The 19,278-nt window shown below is 34.8% G+C and overlaps 1 protein-coding gene across 5 annotated transcripts in view; it reads left to right on the forward strand.

The window, feature by feature from the left end:
- The window catches only part of SLC16A7 (solute carrier family 16 member 7), an 87,777-nt gene that overhangs the window by 59,293 nt on the left and 9,206 nt on the right, over positions 1-19,278 (forward strand). For 3 of the 5 annotated variants that reach the window (XM_074870444.1, XM_074870442.1, XM_074870441.1), the window contains 2 exons: positions 15,099-15,242; positions 17,576-18,388. In XM_074870444.1, the coding sequence (XP_074726545.1) occupies positions 15,099-15,242; positions 17,576-18,388 (957 nt within the window). Of the gene's footprint in view, positions 1-15,098; positions 15,243-17,575; positions 18,389-18,501; positions 18,644-19,278 lie in introns of all 5 variants that reach the window. The other 2 variants (XM_074870445.1, XM_074870446.1) reach the window with 2 other exon arrangements.

Here is a 19,278-nt window from a genome sequence, read left to right on the forward strand (position 1 = left end):
TATTTGCCTAATCAGAATAGTAATTTCCAGAGCTGCAAGTAAGTAAACAAAGTGCAGGAGATTTTACTTCTGGATATTCTACTTAAATACTGTTTTTGCAGGACCTATTCAATCTATAAGAAACCAAGACTGTATAACTGTTACCATGAAACATTTAATTAAGGAACATAAGGTCTTAAAGCTGGTGAGAAGCAGCATGAGATTACTTATGGTGAAATAAGATTAGTCAGTGAGTTAGTTAGTTAGTGAGTTAGTTAATTTACCTGCACATCTGCTCAGTGAAATGCAGTAAAATAAAAGAATTAAAGTAAAATAGCTACATTATTGATGAACTTTAGCTCATGTGCTACATATGGTGAATCTGCAGGTTGTCCTTGAATTTATAGACAAATATTGTAGACTCATAGTTTGGCTAGTGACACTGGAAAACATAAAAGATGACAGTAGGAAAACTTACATCAGATCCATTGATATCATAGTGATGTATGACAGTTTTCACTGACCATGTTATGCTCTTATCAGAGACATGTGAAATAACTGCCTGGGACTCCATTCCAAGTATAGGCACCATGGTGCTAATCCTGCAGTATGTGCTTAATGTTAAATACCTTAGTGATTTCATAAAGTTCAAAGTTAAAATAAATTTTTCACCTCCTTAAAGTCAACACATAAACATTTTTATATATTTATGAAAATGTGTTTATCCGTAGGTGTTTGTAATATCAAGATCTCTTGACCGTGTACCTTCAATGACTTAAATGCTCCCAGAGGCATTCATTAAAAATCTCATTTTTATTTATATCAACCTTAAAAAGACATTATCCATAAATGATTTGTGTCTTTTCCCCAAAATATAAAAGATTAGCTTTGAGGATTTACAGTATTTGAGCAAAACTGGTAGTATTTACTTTATTAAAATAATCTTGTGATTAAACTTTTGACTTATTTGTCAGTAAGCTTATCTCTGCTTCATAAATAAAAAATAAAAGTCTAAGGACACAGTATAATTTAACCTGAACTATGAGTCTTCTAACTTCAATTTTAATTTATTGGATTCCATAGAGTTCCAGTGATGCGCAGTGCACTTAGTGGAGAATCAGGCACTGTGACTGTAAGGGTTATTCTGATTATTCAGTGAAGGAACAAACTATGTAACAAGTAGTTTACAGGCAAGTAGGTAACTATGTAACAACAGCCAGTGACCTGAAATTATGTGATTCTCACTGAGAAGAGAATGTAGTCAGCTTTAGAGATGGTTGTAAGGGGCTGATGGCGTGAATAATCATTTTTGATTAACAAAGTTTGACAAAAAACCACCACAAACCCCTGACTCCTATGGCCTGGACTTGCAGGAGGACTACACCTCCCAGAATGTGATGGGGCAATTCATCTCAGAGCAAGGTCCAATGTGTGTTATGTGTCTGCACATACAATAATGAGTAACACAGTCCAGCAATTGGGTTTATCCTAAATTAACAAACTGTAGAGCTGCAATTTTTTTAAGACTGTTTGATAATGAAATGGAATATAGTACCAAATGACCTGAAATAAAATGTTTGCAATTATTTTGAAAAGCTGAGAGGCAGAATTAGATCATGGGAATGCCAGATAGTTATAATTCTAATTTGTCTATTTGTACAACAAAAGACATTTGAGATATTTCAGAGTGATTTATTTGAAGAGTTTTAATTCAGCTGAAAATTCTGAGAGTTGAAATTTTAATTTCAGTTTGGTAATAAAATGGATGTTAAAGCATAGGAGTGTTTCATGCAATGCTAGTTCTAATTTTATGTATCGTTCCTTAAAAATCAAATAGCATGTCACAAATATAACGCATGTAGGAGTGATTCTCTTGTCTTTCACACAGTGCCACAGTTTATACCTGTACAAAGAGTGTGCAAGGTTATACAAGCCATTGACATGGTGATTTAGAAGCTTTTCATATTTACTTACTCAAATGTAAACAGTAACTTGAGTGCAAAGCACTTGACCCTATGCTCAGAGAAACAGTGCTGAAGTGGCATATGGGATTAAGACAAGAACAAATTTGTATCATAGAATTTCATCTGAATCAGTTATCCTGATGTTATAAAAAAATTACCTGACAAGGTGTTCAGATATACATATTGCCTAGATCAGTCAACTTTCTAACCAATTGCTTTTCAGTAAGATGTATTAAAACTCACTAAAGAAGCATAGTTTCTCCTCTGGGAAGAAAATAATTCTTTCATTAATAGACCTGAGTAATATTCTCCTCATAGGCACACCTGTTAAATCCTTGCAGTAGTGGGTATATTTCATTGGATTATTTTAATATGTTCTGGCTGAAGAATATCAACATAACTCCTTAGATGAAAGGTGGCTTCAGGAATGCATAATGTTAGGCAGCATCTGTAATACAAATAACGAGAACCTATATTTTAATGGGCACTAATTTATTTTTAATTTATGATGCATCACAATCATTAGAAGTAAGCTCCTTGACATTACCTGGTAGAGAGTAGGGTTTCTGCCAGTGGTGGTTTGTTTCATTTCTTCACACTAGGTAAGAAAATAGGCCTGGTTCAAAAGCCACACAAATATTATCTTCAATTGTAATAAGATGGCAATAGGTCACCAAGCCAGTTCATGTTGCTTTTTACAGCAGAGCTCAAATATTCCCTGTTCATGTAAGCAGACCCTATCTAGATTTCCCCCACCCTGCCATTTTCAGAAGACCTTGTCTATGGAGATGTCTCCTCTGCCTCTACATGGGAAAGGTCTATGTAGAGGACATTATACATGTTGTTTCCTCTCTAGTCCAGACAAAACACAAATGCCATAAAGACCTTTGCCCAACTCCCTTATAATATATTCCTTTTCCACTGCTTAAGTCCCAGGCTTCCTCTACTAATTTTTTATAACTCTTTCACTCCTTACTTGGTCACATTTTATGAAATATTGTCTTCACAGGGGAAGGCATACTTTCACCCTCATTAAAGAAAGTAATCATGTTTTGGTTGATTACAGTCCACGTAAGGTGTATTTGTTGATCCAGTCCACAAAGAAATGGCATGTAAATATACATAGGAAACATCTAAAAATTTGAAAGACCCATCAGGTAGAGCTCTTTCCATTGTAGATGGAAATCTGAAAGTATCAACTTGATGACAAATTCAACTCTGAGGACAAAAAGTATGTGAGGTGGGTATGGGAATATGCAAAGATAAATTGACATCTGCTCAGATAATGTACAGATTAAAAAAAATGTATCTGATTTCTCTTCCAATTCTGTTGGATAGAGTGTTATTCTCAGGCATGTGTATTTTGCTGTAAAAGGCTAGGGAGAAGAAAGGAAAAAAGAACGAGGAGAGAAGACATTAGAGCTCATTCTTAAATTACTGATTAATCAGAAAATATTTTCCTGAAGATTATTGTTTTTAAAAAGCAGTTAAATGAGGGTTGTCTAAAGTTTAAGCACATTGGAAAATGTTCTGATCTGAACCTGTGGGACACTTTCAGAATTCTCGACCTGTTTGCTAAATTGTCTCCAAAGGCTCTGCTTCCTCTAGGGTGTAATAAAGGCTACTGATTCAGGTGCAGCTGAAATAAAGAAATGCATTGAAAGATTAGAAACATCACATAAATCTTGTTTCAATTGTTGATTGAGAGGATAATCTTTTGATAACTTCTGGCTTTTCTTTATTCTAATTTTGATTTTTTTCTTCATGTTTCTAACCATTTGTTTATTGCTTTTAGTCTTTTTGACCTGGAAGACAAAATATTCACTGTTACCTTTACATATTATTCTATAATTAAACAGATTTTCTCAATATACATACACGTTATTTTTTCACTTGACAGAAAAAAGGAAAAAAAAAAAAACACAGATGAACCCCCCCAAAGATTCTCAGTTTTAATTGACAATTGAATGTAGTTATGTCTCCCCCCACCCCAATTTCTCAGTCTCCGCTTTTACAAAATACTGGGAAAAATGCATATCTGGTACCTTGTATGATCCCATTAATATGCTACCATTGTCTGCACTTAACACTCTAAATACCTTAGGTGCCAAAACCTGATGAGAATGCTCAGTTCCCATTTTGTATGATATCATTGAAACACAAATAAATTCCCTTCCTCCTTCTCTTTCCTTTTGCCCTTGCTTTCCCCTCCCTCTTCCCCTTTCCCTCCCTCTTCCTGTTTCCCAGTATGTTGTGAACTAAATATTATTCACATATATTTACCGTATGCAGTTCTTCAGACATTATCTAATTTATAGGCTGTAGATGAATTTGGGAAATTCCCACTCTTAAGCTTCTAATTGTTACCACTGAAATTCACCATATGCATTTTACTGGATATTAATAAAAATACAATAATAATGAAAATAATGATAAAATAATGTTTTAGAAATGTTTTTCCATAATGTACATTTTAAGCTTAATGATTCCTATGTGTTAAATAGCAAATGCATTTGGAAATAATCTTACAATGTAATTGATTGATAACTTCTTAGGACACTTCCAAGTTATAAATACATCCAGATTTATACTTCTTGTTACATATATCCTGAATATGTAGATGAGATTTAATGATCCACTCATGATCCATAATTCACAGTAAGTGGTCCACGAAAACTTCATAGATAGTAGATTGAATATTTTCCATCTGAAGTTTAATTATACAGTGCAAAATTGAGACCAGAAGGGAATACAATAAAGAAGCAACTGGGAAGAATCATGTATCTTGTGCTTTCTCTGAAATTACATATTATTGCCTGTAACAATATATAACGAATCATTTCCAAGTTGAGTTAGTTACATTATTCTGGAAAAAAAACCCAAATAAACTATAGGATAATGTGCAGGGTAAAAATGTGATTTTATGTGAACATTAATATGATGGGCAATTTTTAGAAGACAGAGAAATGCAAATGACAATATTAATCTTAACTGAAGTTGGCTGAATTTTTCACAGTGAATGCGTTATCTGAAAAATTTCATTATTTGAGTTATAGAGAATATATCCTACATTCATAAGAACTACTAAATGCCTGTGCAAGGTCTTCTAAAAGTGTTTGCTATGACTTTTTGCTCTCTGTGATGTCTGCTAGGCTTCCAAATTACAAAGTATTTTTCTGCTTCCAGGAAAAGTAGTTACAGATTTTTAAGAAGGTGTATAAAAATCATGAATGATAATAGGGAATAATAGCAAGTGGTGAGTAATGAACATTTATGAATATTGTGTTCACATGTGCATACACAGATTTGTAGAAAAGACAGTAATTCATTAGAGGAAGAAAGAAAAAAGGGAGATATTTGCAACTAGCTAATAACATGGTTTAGGAAAAAGTCTATGAAGAATTAACATAAATATTTGCAAGCACTGTTTGTTTTGGCTATTTTCTTCTTCCCAACATTTAGCTCTGAGATTAACAGCATATCTCTTATTTTCAAGTTGCTATAATTGTAGTTGTGACAATGGTGTACTATAGCCTCTGTCTTTCTTTTCAGTTTTATGATCTGCAACAATACAGAAAATTGTTCTCCCTTTGTAACAGCAGAATATACAGAACTTGTTTGACAATCTGGTTCACACAGTTAGCAAACTGTAAAGACAAGTTTTATACCTAAAAATTGTAATCTGCTTTGGCAAGGTACAAAGTACTAAAACCAGTCTTCTTCAGTTACAAATTTTAAAGTTTTTTGAACTTGAAAGAGTGCGTTCACAGTTTCCAGGTGAAAAATACTTATAGATGGGATGAGTACTTTCTGTTATCCCAGGAAAAAGCAACTCATATATATCATTAAGAGTCCACCAGTCAGATGAGGAAAAGTGATGGGGTTTTTCTGGGGGGGTTTTGTGTGTGTGTTTGTGTGAATATGTAGTCTCTATGTCTGGTCATAGCATTTTTTTAGTACGATTACTTTTGAGATAGAAAAACTGGTAGAAATACTGGATAACTAAAAATGAACCTTTAGTTTTGGATTAGTATTTTCCTTTGTTTCCTGAAAGCAGACATATTAGATAGGATTTATTTTAATCTTTTCAGAGATGTGATGCTTCTTTTAGTACAAGTGCTCAAACACAGATATTACCAAATTAAACCAAGTCTTTCACTTGCAGCCATCCACAGAGAAAGAAAGAGCAACCATGGGGATGAACGGATAGTAGTTCAAGGATGAGACCTCTGGAATAAAACCAATAAATATTTTCATTGGAGAATTTCTATACTTAGAGTTATGCTTCCTGAAATTCCTGGTGAAACCCTGAAAAGGATATAAATTTAACAAAGTATATTTTAATACCTTCATATTAACTACTGCTATAGAGAATTATATTTACTAATATTTATATATTAGTATTATTATCTTTACTGTATTTCTGCAGAGGAAGAATGAGTAAGTCCTTGTCTGGTTTTTCATTTGAAGGAGAAGTAACCTCTAATGGCACAGGTTCATTGTGTATGTCAACAGTAATATTATTAAAGTGAAATCCCCAACACATTTTTTGGGCCTGAAAAACTGGTTTAAGTTTAGATTCATGGAAGCCTGAAGTCCTGAGGAGTTAATTGCGGTTAAATACTAAGCTTTAAAAATTAATTGTCTTTTCTTCTGCAGGAATCTTTCATTAATTCTTCCAAGTACCTCATATTTGCCAATGAATTTTCTAATGTTCATGTTGATACACTACATGACATTTACTGTTTAAGTTATAAGCTGGTTGCATCAGTTTTCTGAGAAGAAAAGAACATTTTTCGGAGAAGACCATTTGCAATGCATATATCATGTGCTGATGGTATTTCCAGCTATCCCCATTACAATGGCATGCAGGCCACTTTGTGAAAAATATGTGCCTGGTGTTACAATGTTTCTATTTATATGCATCTCTCTTACAGGTGCTTTGGTTCCATTTCATCATTAGCTTCTTTCCTCCTTTCTTCTTTCTTGTTTCTTGCCTTTTTCCAAGTTGAAAGACTAGTTTTTACAAATATCTATGCATGGCCTTCACTTTACTCAGTGATACTGAAGGTAACAGGAATACAAATATAAAGAAAGTTTAAAAAAATGCTGAAGTATTTTGCTGCATCTGACTTCATTTCACAATAAATGTGTCTGTAAAATTTGGGCAATTAATTTTGGGACAGAACTTGTTTTTGTAGTTGGTGACCGTAAATGTTTCTGAAAACTGCTGAGTGTTCAGCAGTTCACAGTATTACACTCATTTTCTATTAAATATTATGAAGTTTCATATTGTTAACTTAAAAATAAATGTCATAAATCATCTTAAACTCTTCTGCTTTGTGATCAAGTGTTTTAGGCTTTCATTAAAAAAATTCTGTAGCAGAGCATGTAAAAGATAATTAATATAAAGCATTGATATGTATCCATGTAAATAGTAATCAGCATGGCTACTCCTTGATTAAAAACTGGGCAATTTTCCAACTTTTTAAAATTCATAGATACAGAGTAATTTGCTAACTTGAAGATGTTTTCTAAATTACATGGTCCATAACTCCATACACATTGTACCCTAGCAAACAAGAAAAAAACCTGTAAGCCAAACAACAGTTTTAATCAAAATATGTAATGCCCTTGGTTCATGTCTCTGATGCATCACTGGAAAAAAAAAAAAAAAAAAAAAAAAAAACACCAAACAAAAAAACAGATAGCAAAACAGATCAAGGATCTGTAATTTCTACATAAAAGTGATCCATTTAGAGAAAGCACCAGCACCACTGATCACTTATTTTGTTTCTTATGAACATGTCAGGAAAAAGAGACCTCATATTTGCAGCGAGACTTATGTGTTCCTGACTTAAGCTCATCAGTTCAAAATTATCAGGTGCAGCCTTTTGGGAAGAGGATCTATGAAGAAGCAGCCAGTGTGTTGAGGTGCTCTATCATCAGCCAGGCTCCTATGGGTTACCACACACGATTACTATATTTCTTGTAGAAGTCCTAAGGAATATCTGAAGGTCAAATTAATCATCATTAGTAATCAAAAGATAGAAACAATAGAATTCAAGGATCCTTCAGGACACAAGAATGTGTGCATTCAGGATAATGACACTGAGGAAATGTAGTTAGAGGAGGGAAAGTGGTGAGCAAAGTGTGATGGATGGTTGAACGACTGACTGCTTACTCCCCAGCATGCTGTGCTTTCAGCTGCTGAGCTATCTTAACTCATAGATTAGCGACCCTAACTCAATGGTAGTCATTTATTTTTGGTGATATTTATTGCAAGAGCATTTTTTTCTCTTTGATTCTGTCAAGGTTACTATATTATTTAGGTTTATGGAATCAGTGCAGCCAGTTGTAAATGTTGTAAGAAATGGAAAAAGCATACTGCCAAATGCATGGAGGAACTACAGAGAAACCTTTCCAACAATTGTTGAACTATGTTACCTTCATTGCTGTTACACAAACACATAAGATATGTCAGAAAGGCAGGTTACCATTCCCAGAAATGTGATAAAGAATCTAACACAAAAATAATTGCATGACATCTTAATATTTTCAAATTCATCAATACTTTTTTTGGATTTTTTTATGTCTCCTTTAAATGCTTATCCAAGAGTACAAAAAGTATTTAGCCATAGGTTTTTGAGCTAGAGATAAGACTAGTCACATAATGCTCAGTATTTTGATGTAGTCCTGCTTGGGAAAAGCAGCATATTTTTAAAGTGCTTTCCAACTTAATGAACAGGTTTTAAACATGATCAGAATCAATTTTGAGTTGCTTTTCCTCTGGATGCCAGAAATTACATTCCAATAGCAGTACTAAGTACTTGCTTAAAGCATTTGCAGTTGAAGGAGTTGTTTTAAAGTGAAAGATAAGGCTCTACTTCAGCAAAATATTGGGGATTCTTTGCCAAACAAAGCAAATCAGCTCCTGCAAGTGGATTTTATATTTTATTAAGAAAAAAAAAGAGAAAAAGAAAAAGAAAAAGAAAAAGAAAAAGAAAAAGAAAAAGAAAAAGAAAAAGAAAAAGAAAAAGAAAAAGAAAAAGAAAAAGAAAAAGGAAAAGGAAAAGAAAAAGAAAAAAGAGAAAAAAATAGAAAAAGAGAGAAACAGAGAAGAAAAAGAAAAAAAAAAAAAGTCTGACTGATATTAGCAAGTAGTTTATCCTGATGTTAATTCTAGGAGCTCATCAGGCTTTTCCGGCCTTGTAGGAAACACAAATGAAAAATAAAGCTGGACTGGAAAGATAGCTGCATTGACTGCAGAGCAGATGGTTGAAAATGTACTTGTGTTTAAATCACTTGACTTGACAGGATGCAATCTACAATATTGCATTAGTGCAATTTGAAATATTATTATTGCACTTATTTTCAACTTCTTTCAGCAATTCACATTACTTAAATAAATGTCATATTGTTCAGCCTGATTTGTTTCCGGTTGCTTTGGATCAGTGGCACTATGACACTATGACATTGTCAATATATTTTTAAAAAATTACCTTTATATCAAGAAGGTTCATCTCTAGTGCCATACTAAAAATAATGCAGGTGGCAAAATAAAAAGGATAAATGCATTGGCTGTATGTGAAACAAATTAGAAATGAGAATGATCTTTAATTACATCACTGTATTATAGCAGTGAGAAATCAAACCAAGACAAATACATACATATATGTACATATAGATACTTTTTAAAGAAACTTTCATTCCTACAGGGAATATAAATATAGAATAGACCCAAAGATGACCTCATTATAGACATAAAAGACAATTATGCCATCTTGATACTGCTACAAACCAATCCCTACTATTGTAAACATTCTGTTATTATGCATTTAAGTTGCAGAACAGTTTTTCATCCCTCACAGAAAGTGATGTCTATTTATGAGAGAACTGTCTAAAGTAAACATTTTTTTTCATTTTATTAAGAAAAAAAATGATGGAAAAGAAAAGGCAGCAAGAATTCCAGTGTCCTAGATTCTCTTCCTCTTATAAATTAATGGAGTGTACCTAATGCATTTGGACTTATAAATGGTATTCTACCTGAGAGCTGAGCAAGTTATAGATTTTATGCCAAATAAATCTTCCTTTATTCTATTTTGTGGCCTTAACACTGATGTGCCTGTACTGTTACCTCAAGGTATTACAAAATGGAAATATTGTTATCTGGTTTGCATCCTTTAAGCTTTTAGAAATACTAGATATAAAGTTGTTGCATTGTCTCCAGAGTCAGATCATTTTTTGAAGCGTATATTTTCTTATTGCTGAAAAAAGTGAATAAATGGATAGATGTGTGTATATGAGTGTGTGTATCTCTAAGAATGTAACTATATAAGAAATAATATTACATTTATAATGCATAGTTTGAGCCCTCTCTTAATTTCCACAAAAATAGCAAGCAGTACTTTTCTTTAAAAAGAAATGTTAATGCTCGAGTTATGTTTAAACCATATTAGCACAATAAGCATCTTTTAAGGGGAAAAAAGTGATTATTTCTTCAAACATTGGCTTTTAAAATTTGCTTATTATTCAGTTATGTAGTCTATTTATTGCTTTTCATTTACAACAGTATTCATTTACAACTTCCAAGTAAACTTGGAAATGAGAGGAAAATATGGATTATTGTTACCTTTGTTATTATAAGAAATAATTAATCTCATTTGTGAGCAATATATTTTTTCCGAGAGGTCTTGGTATTTACTGAAGACCAGCGAAAGCAGCTTTGTCCTCACATTTAGCACAATACAGATGTGCAAGAGAATGTTCTGCTGAGCCATCAAAACAGAACATAGGTGTCACATTATTATAGGCTTTGTATAAAACATCATAAACAGCTCCCAAATGTATGAGTCAGTCTCTGCTCACATAGCTGAAATGACTTTTGCCATCTTTCCCTTGACATATGACAAAGAATGTGAAAAGCTGCTATTTTTTCTTGTCTTCTAAAGCATTTGTGTCCTGCTGCACAGCCCTTCCTGAAACTGTTCTTTCAGTGTCACCAGTTACAGTTGCTGTCATTCCTTCTCACAGTCTGGTCATTTGCCTCAAACAGAAAGATATAAAACAAAAATACAGCCAGGAGACTGTTAGCATATTATGATAATGGTTTCAAATTTGGTTTAGGGAGCATATAGTCTTTTGTGGATGATGGTTTGTAGGTGCTAAGGGAGAGATCAGAGTAAATATTCTTGTGGGCTTCCTGACTTAACATCTGTTATGTAGTTACTTCAGGCTTTGGGAAAGTAGGCTCAGAAATCTAGCAGTCCTTCAGTGCATTAATGTGCATTAATGTATAGTATGGTTTTGGCAGTATTATAGTACTTAAACAACTTAATCTTCCTTCTGCTAAAAAGAAAAAATATACAAAGAATTTAGATACATGCTGGCATGTGAGCATTGCTTAAATAATTATAGAATCTGTTAGATGTGAAATGAAATTTGTGCATGGCTATAAAATATGTGATGGCAGGCAAACAGCTGGAATTCATGTAGTTTCATATATGTTAAAGTATGAATATGCATTATTTTATGAGACTCCAAATCCAAGTATATACACAGATATCACAGGAAAATGTTTAAACTAATCATCAGATTGGAAGGGTTCCTAGATGACTTAGGGAGTAAGCATAAACTAGCTTTATGGCTTATAGAACAATTAATATCTCCCACATGCACATATTCTAAATCAAAATACTGGAATATACTAAAAGAATACCCAAAATTAAGTGGAGCTGTGGTGGTAAATATACATAATTTACTTAAGGAATACATCTCAAAAAGAATATTATGTTTAAAGGAATTTTAAATTCATAGTACATTCTGGTTTTAGGTCATTTGAAAGTACAGAGCTGAGACCCATCAGACAGCTTTGTCTTTCCTCTAGTGTCTTCATCCATGGCCTACCTAAATTAATACTTCCATATTTGACCTCAGCTAAGAGGTCTTGTAGGTGAGCCTAACATTACATGCTTTGATCTGAAAAGCTGTAAGTTGCAGTCCTGGACTAACTGCCATGGTTAAGATCTGCAGAGATGCAGTTTTCTTGTTCTTGATAAGGAACTGTCTGCAAAATTATTTTCCTCAAAGTAGAGGGAAACTTGCCATTTCTGGACAACTCCCAAAAAACACAACCAACCAAACACTAAAAACAAACCTCTTCCCCAAACCCCTAAACAAACAAGAATCTGCCTCATTTTCCTGTCCTACAGGAGAAGGAACAGTATTAAAGCATATTACTGTTATAGTCAGTACGATTTTGGGATATTACAGCAGAGCTCGTCTTTGTCCTTGATTATGGTTGGAAAACTTTGTCAGTGCTGTGCAATGCTGTCTTTTTGATCCATAATTTTGTTTAAAATGCTAACAGTATTGCAACATTGCACAACAATCTTTTTTAATGCCATTCATCTCTTTCCAACATTTGATAGTCTGCTATGTGTGGATTTACTTCATCTTTTTCATTTGGTCTCACACCTATCCTTCTGGCTTTTCACACTGTCTTTGTTTAATGAGAAAAGAAACAGATTGCTAACATCATACATATCTACATCATAAGTAAAGTATTTATGTAAGGGTACAATTCAAGGTGCTGCCTATAGTGAATAAATCTGGATAGTATGGTCAAATGTTTCCCCTCTATGATGCCTTTTTCCTACATTTTTTTCTAAGAACCAGCAATGGAACATTTTAAGTAAGACTATAGCAAGGCAGTATTTATTACAGCAGCAATTTGAGGGGAGCTCAGAATGTTAACAAATACTAAACAGATTTTTCATCTACAATTTTGTAAACACTTCCATCTCATCATAGGAAAAAAACCTTGAAAATAATTTTAAAGTCATTATTTTGGTATCTTTGAAGTGAAATACTGTTATTGTGTTCAGCAATACTAATTAAAACTTAAATTGCCTTAAATTTAATTTATTTTCAAAAATATAAATATTACTTGATATTGGAATGAAACTTTTTGCTTTGCATTAAAGAAAGAGTTCCAATTAAAAGGGGCTTTTTTGACCCAGAGAAGATACTTATATTGTTCATGTATTTCAAAAGGGCTTTCTTTCTAATTGAAAAATGAGCCAAACTACTGATTGTCCAGACAAAATTTAAAAAATGTGATTGAAGTTATGCTTCAGCATAGTTATGAGAGCACAAGTTTATTAAGACAGGAGAAGTAAGCATGATATATTTGGAAAGTTCTTGGAGTGAAATTTGTCCATCCTTCATGTTTTGCTGCTTTCTCTGTATGATCTCAAAGGAGAAAGCCCACCTTGTCACTGTACTGCTCAGTGGTTCCCTCCAGATGCAAATAAAGAAGAGTTGGGTATCTCATAATATAAGCTATTGGTGAAATGTTTTAGTGCTTAATATCTGATTTAAAGTCTTTTAATAAATCTCTGGGCTACTGTATGTTTGGTGGGCCATTCCATGCTGTGGATGTTTAAATCTGTTTCAATATATGGTTATGCCTAACTTGCAGTTCAGTGAGCATCAGAGCCTGATCTCCTATGTGTCTGTAAGATAAGGCCTAATGCCTTCAGTCTGAGCATCCTTTACCTTCTCAGTAAAATAACCACCCTGTTTATCCTCTATGCCCTCACCTACCTTGAACGATACAGCGGCCTGGGCAAGAAGATACATTGCTTTTACTGGTGAAAAGCTGAGTGTATTGGCCAGTGTCTCTGCTGCCTGGACAGGGAGCCTGTAGGAGTTTCACTAGACTCCTTAGGACCCCAAACTATTTAATGAATGCACAAACTGTAAGATCTAAACTTGACTCAAATCTTTGCTTTTCAGTCAAGTTAATTTCAAACTGACCTCTGGATTCACAAGCTATTAGAAAAGATAGGCAGGCACAGGGCAACAGTATTGTAGAAGCTTATTTCTGTAATGAAGTAAGCTAAAAATTGTTCATTTAGTGTATGCTTAAGTTGATATGCAAGCAGTAATTAACATTTACAGTACATCCATAATAATACTCTAATACATTTAAGGTAATTGAAACAGTGGAGTCTAACACTGAGCCTATGTGTGTTTAAAACATACTTTTAAATTTGGTTGGATTTGGCTTTTTCACATCATGGAGTTTCTGGCATTTATTTCTTTAGATGTTTATAAAAAGAGAGACTTAAAACTGATACCAGTACAGTGAATGATTTGCAGTGAAATCAGATTAAGAGCTTGGCATTCCAGTTTATGGTAAGTGCCTGCTTTATCTTGAGTTTGAAATTTATTGCTTTTTGTTATGTTTCATTTTTTTATTTTTGAATTGGATAAGTTTAGTTATTGCAAAAGGAAGACTATTCACAATGGTTTGGGCCAAATATAGTGCAGTCAGATGGTATGCAGGTTTACCTAAAGAGCTTTGACAACTTCTTAATCTTGATACGTAGCACACCATCTATTCTAGTCACGGGCGTTTAAAATACATATAATGCATGTCATGCTAAATTGCACACTAGCTGTTTGTTTAGTATGGATGTAATTACACCATAAACTGAATTGCAGTTGAAACTGAAAAATGAATCTGCATCAATATTTTCAAAGTTTATAGGTCTTTATGCTAAACCACATCTTAGATTTTCCCAGACAACCTATAGTCATCTTACTACCCATTAACACTCTTATCTGGATGAGGTAAGGGAACCTGAGCTTCAGGAGTCAGAGATTTACATTCTGATTTGATAATATTTTAAAGTCTATGTGTAGTTTTAAGTAGGGATCCAGGACATGCTGCAGTATTAAGGTCAGTTATTAGTTTGCTTGCCTGGCAATTTCTCCTGCTCTGTGGAGTTTTAATATCTGTCTCATACTTTAAATTCTTCAGTCCTTGCACTTTCAAAACTTCCAGTGACCAATCTAAGTATTGATTGCTTGTGAACTGTAACAATCCCTCTTGCTTGTCTGATGTCTTTAATCTTTTTATTAATCTCCATGACTAATCAATATTTATATTGTCAAGGAGGCAATATATCCACATCCAGGCTCATGTGTCTGCAAACTCACAGAGAGTGTGTGTAAGACAAATTGGTATAGAAACAGCTGAACATTTTCTGGGATAGAAGAGGAAAGCATTCCAACATATCCTAAATTCAAAGACCTGTATGATGTAGTTACCTGTTACCTGTTAATGTATTTTCTTTCTACCAACAGGTCCCATAAGCAGCATTTTGGTGAATAAGTATGGTAGCCGGCCTGTGATGATAGCAGGAGGTATCCTGTGTTCATTCGGAATGATTGCTTCCTCTTTTTGCAATAGTGTCCTGGAACTTTATCTATGTATTGGTGTCGTTGGAGGTAAGAATCCTGTTTAAAAAAGTATATTTATTCTATTCTATTCTATTCTATTCTATTCTATTCTATTCTATTCTATTCTATTCTATTCTATTCTATTACGTTACGTTACGTTACGTTACGTTACGTTACATTACGTTACGTTACATTACGTTACATTACGTTACGTTAATTATGTTTATTATATTATTTCTAATACTGGTCTACCAATGAAACCTTGCTGATCAAGAACCCACCGTGCAAGGCATTGTACAAATGCAAACAAAGAAGGTAGCAAGATCAGTTCATTTCAGCTACCTGAACTATCTAATTCTTTAAATTAGCTGGTATGATGTTAAATAGTTTCTCAGGATATTTCAGGAACAACTGAAATTATTTTATTCAATAAATGCTGTATGTATGTACTGTTCCATGCTGCACTGTAATTATGGTATAAAAATTGATTGGCTCATGACAGCACTTATTACAGTCATTTGTGTAGAATTTCATATTCATTCTTTTAGCTTTCAGTCATATTGCACTTCAAATGGGGTGGCAGAGGCTATCAGCATTCTACTAAAAATGAGAAAACTAGTACCAGCTTTCTGTAGGTTTGTACGTACATATACTCTCACAGAAAAGTATACCAACTTTCAGTTCAATAGCTTTCTGTTTAAAATTCCCCAGTGTCAATCCCCAAATAAAATTATTCATATATCATCAAAGGCCTGGATATTGCCTAAGGCAATGAACTGAAGTGATCATAAAGCCAGTAAATTAAATAACCTCCTTATCAAAAGTTGAGGAGGTTATTTTTAAACTACCTCCTCAGAATAAGGAAGGCAAGTGAGGTGAAATATTGGTAGGTAATAAATGAATGAGATAATACTTGTTCCTATACTCAAGCTCATCTTTCTTTATGTTTGGAGTAAAGGAGTCCTTTGTTCAATTATTATTTCTTAAAGCTCTTATTTTTTACATCCTAAACTTGGGGCCCACTGAAAGAACAAAGTCAGGATGCAGGAAGGGGCCTATCAGAGAAGAAAACTTCTCTCCTGTACCATCCAGAATATGCATAGCTACTTAGACCTTACTGCCTAGATGTCTTAATACAGAGAGAAGGCCTAGAGGTTCAGCTTATAGACTCAGAATCACAGAATCACAGAATCATTCAGGTTGGAAAAGACCCTTGGGATCATTGAGTCCAACTATCAGCCCTACTCTACAAAGTTCTCCCCTACACCATATCCCCCAACACCACATCCAAACGACCCTTAAACACGTGCAGGGATGGTGACTCCACCACCTCCCTGGGCAGCCTATTCCACTGTCTAACCACTCTCTCTGTGAAAAAGTTTTTCCTAATGTCCAGTCTAAGCTCCCCTGTTGCAGTTTAAAGCCATTCCCTCTATTCTATTCCCTCTATTCCCTTCTATTGCTAATTACCTGTAAGAAGAGACCAGCACCAACCTCTCTTCAATGTCCTTTCAGGTAGTTGTAGAGAGTGATGAGGTCTCCCCTCAGCCTTCTCTTCCCTAAACTAAACAGTCCCAGCTCCTTCAATTGCTCTTCATAGGATTTGTTCCCCAGGCACTTCACCAGCTTCATTGTCCTCCTCTGCACTCGCTCCAGCACCTCGATATCTCTCTCGTATTGAGGTGCCCAAAACTGGACACAATACTCCAGGTGTGGCCTCACCAGTGCAGAGTACAGGGGGACTATCACCTCCCTACTTCTGCTGGTCACACTATTTCTAATGATGTGGATGGGTGGTCTGGTCCCATGTATGTCTTCTATATCTCTTCCACCTTTAGTAGTGACTTCCATACCTGGGGAAGTGGAGCTAAATGTGCTCCTAAATAATTAGCCATTTTAAGCTCCACTTTTGTACACAAGTTTGGTCTTAAATAGGGCTGGAAATAAGAAGTGAGGAGACATGCATTTAAATGCACCCTACATTCATTGTAGCTGAGGTGACATTTAATAACTTTTGTGAAATGAGGCAAGAGAGAATTGCATTATAGCTTAGTAAATACAAAAATGGTGAGTCAAGGTGCTGATACCATCATTCCTCTGTGATTCCCCTGTCTCTGTCATTCCTGAAACACAACAAGGAGTTTTGGCTTTTATTGCAGTGCTACAGGAGGAAATGGCAGAATGCCACCATGACACAGTCTTGGCATTAACACATATAGACAACAATGAAGCTGTATTTCATTCTCTGATGCTAGTTGGTTTCTGTCTTCATTGGGAATCACTGGATTAGACACTGGTCATTTTAAAAATAACTTGAAAGAGGGGTAATATGTTTTTCAGTGCGTGACCTACAATAATACTGTCTTTTATGTGTTGTTTAGGTATGGGTTTAGCATTCAACTTACAGCCTGCCTTGACCATGATTGGCAAGTATTTCTATAAGAAGCGTCCCATTGCTAATGGATTGGCCATGGCTGGAAGTCCAGTGTTTCTGAGCACGTTGGCACCTCTCAATCAATTCCTCTTTAATGCGTTTGGCTGGAAAGGAAGCTTTCTCATTCTGGGAGGACTTCTTTTGAACTGCTGTGTGGCTGGGTCACTTATGAGACCTGTTGGACCGAAAACAGTCCCTCCTGTGAAAAAAGATGTTGAAAAAGGCACAGTAGATTCTACCTTGAACAAAAACAACAAGAAGTCTTTTTGGCAAACTATGAATAAATATCTAGATCTGTCCCTCTTCAAACACAGAGGGTTTCTGATCTATTTGTCAGGAAATGTCATTATGTTTATCGGTTTCTTCGCTCCGATAGTATTCTTGGCTCCTTATGCTAAACACAAGGGAATTGATGAATATTCTGCTGCTTTTTTGCTATCTATCTTAGCCTTTGTAGACATGTTTGCTAGGCCTTCAATGGGACTTGTAGCAAACTCCAAGTTTATCCGGCCAAAGATTCAGTACTTTTTTAGTTTTGCTGTCTTGTATAATGGCGTCTGTCATATCTTGTGCCCTCTGGCAACAAATTACACTGGCTTGGTGATATATGCTGTATTTTTTGGGTTTGCATTTGGAATGGTTAGCAGTGTTCTTTTTGAGACATTGATGGACCTTGTTGGGGCTGCCAGATTTTCTAGTGCGGTTGGACTTGTCACCATCGTGGAATGTTGCCCTGTGCTCATAGGCCCTCCTCTAGGAGGTAAGAATCTCTTTTATTCCATTTTTTCAGGCATTATAGCATTATCTTGCAATTTATCTTTGAATTAATATAAACATTGTTCTTAATGTTATTTAATGTTTTGCTGTGACTAGGAATGTACTGTAACAGCAGTGCACTGCATCAATTATCTTTGGGCTTTACAGCTACAGATCCACGTGAGAATCTAAAGGCATACATTGCGTGCATATGCAAGAGAGAGATTAAGAACATATCTTTACTGGCCCATAAATCCAGGTGATAAACGTATGCTTTCCTGATAGCATGTAGTGCTAACTTTGCAACATTCATTTATGTGTATTCAGCTCCAATTTCCCACAGTTCTTACTCTCTTGAATTGGTTGAATCCACTCGTCAGTTTTTGTGAAGATCTCACAGAGTGGCTTATAGTTCTTCTAACATAGTGGCAGCTAGAGGAGCACTTGATTAAATTTAAAATAACAACTTTAGTTTGTCTAAATGGAGAGGATTGGCATTTCCAGAGAGAAGAATCAATCCAGCAGGGAAGTGTCAGAAAGGGCAGAGGCATCCTCAGCAGCCCAGACAGGTTGTGCGTATGGTGGGATTCCAGAGCGGTGCTGTGGACCGTTGCGTCCTGGCATGATTTCACACCACAGCCCTTCTCACAGCCAGTCCTTTAGCCTGTTTCTATAGCCAACAGATATGTGTAAGTCAATTCAGAGTGTGAACTGACTGAAAGATGATAATGTTGCCAACTTTACTCATTTGAGTGTAAGAGGAACTTAAAGGGAACATAGGTGTATAGCTTGGACTATACTCATAACTTTTGGGCTTCTAGCACCAAAAATGGTGAACAGTCTTATCCAAAGTATTTTGTTTGCTAACTTTTTAGTCAGTATTTAGCAGTAATG

The sequence above is a fragment of the Strix uralensis genome, chromosome 5, assembly GCF_047716275.1.
Source record: "Strix uralensis isolate ZFMK-TIS-50842 chromosome 5, bStrUra1, whole genome shotgun sequence".
NCBI lineage: Eukaryota > Metazoa > Chordata > Aves > Strigiformes > Strigidae > Strix > Strix uralensis.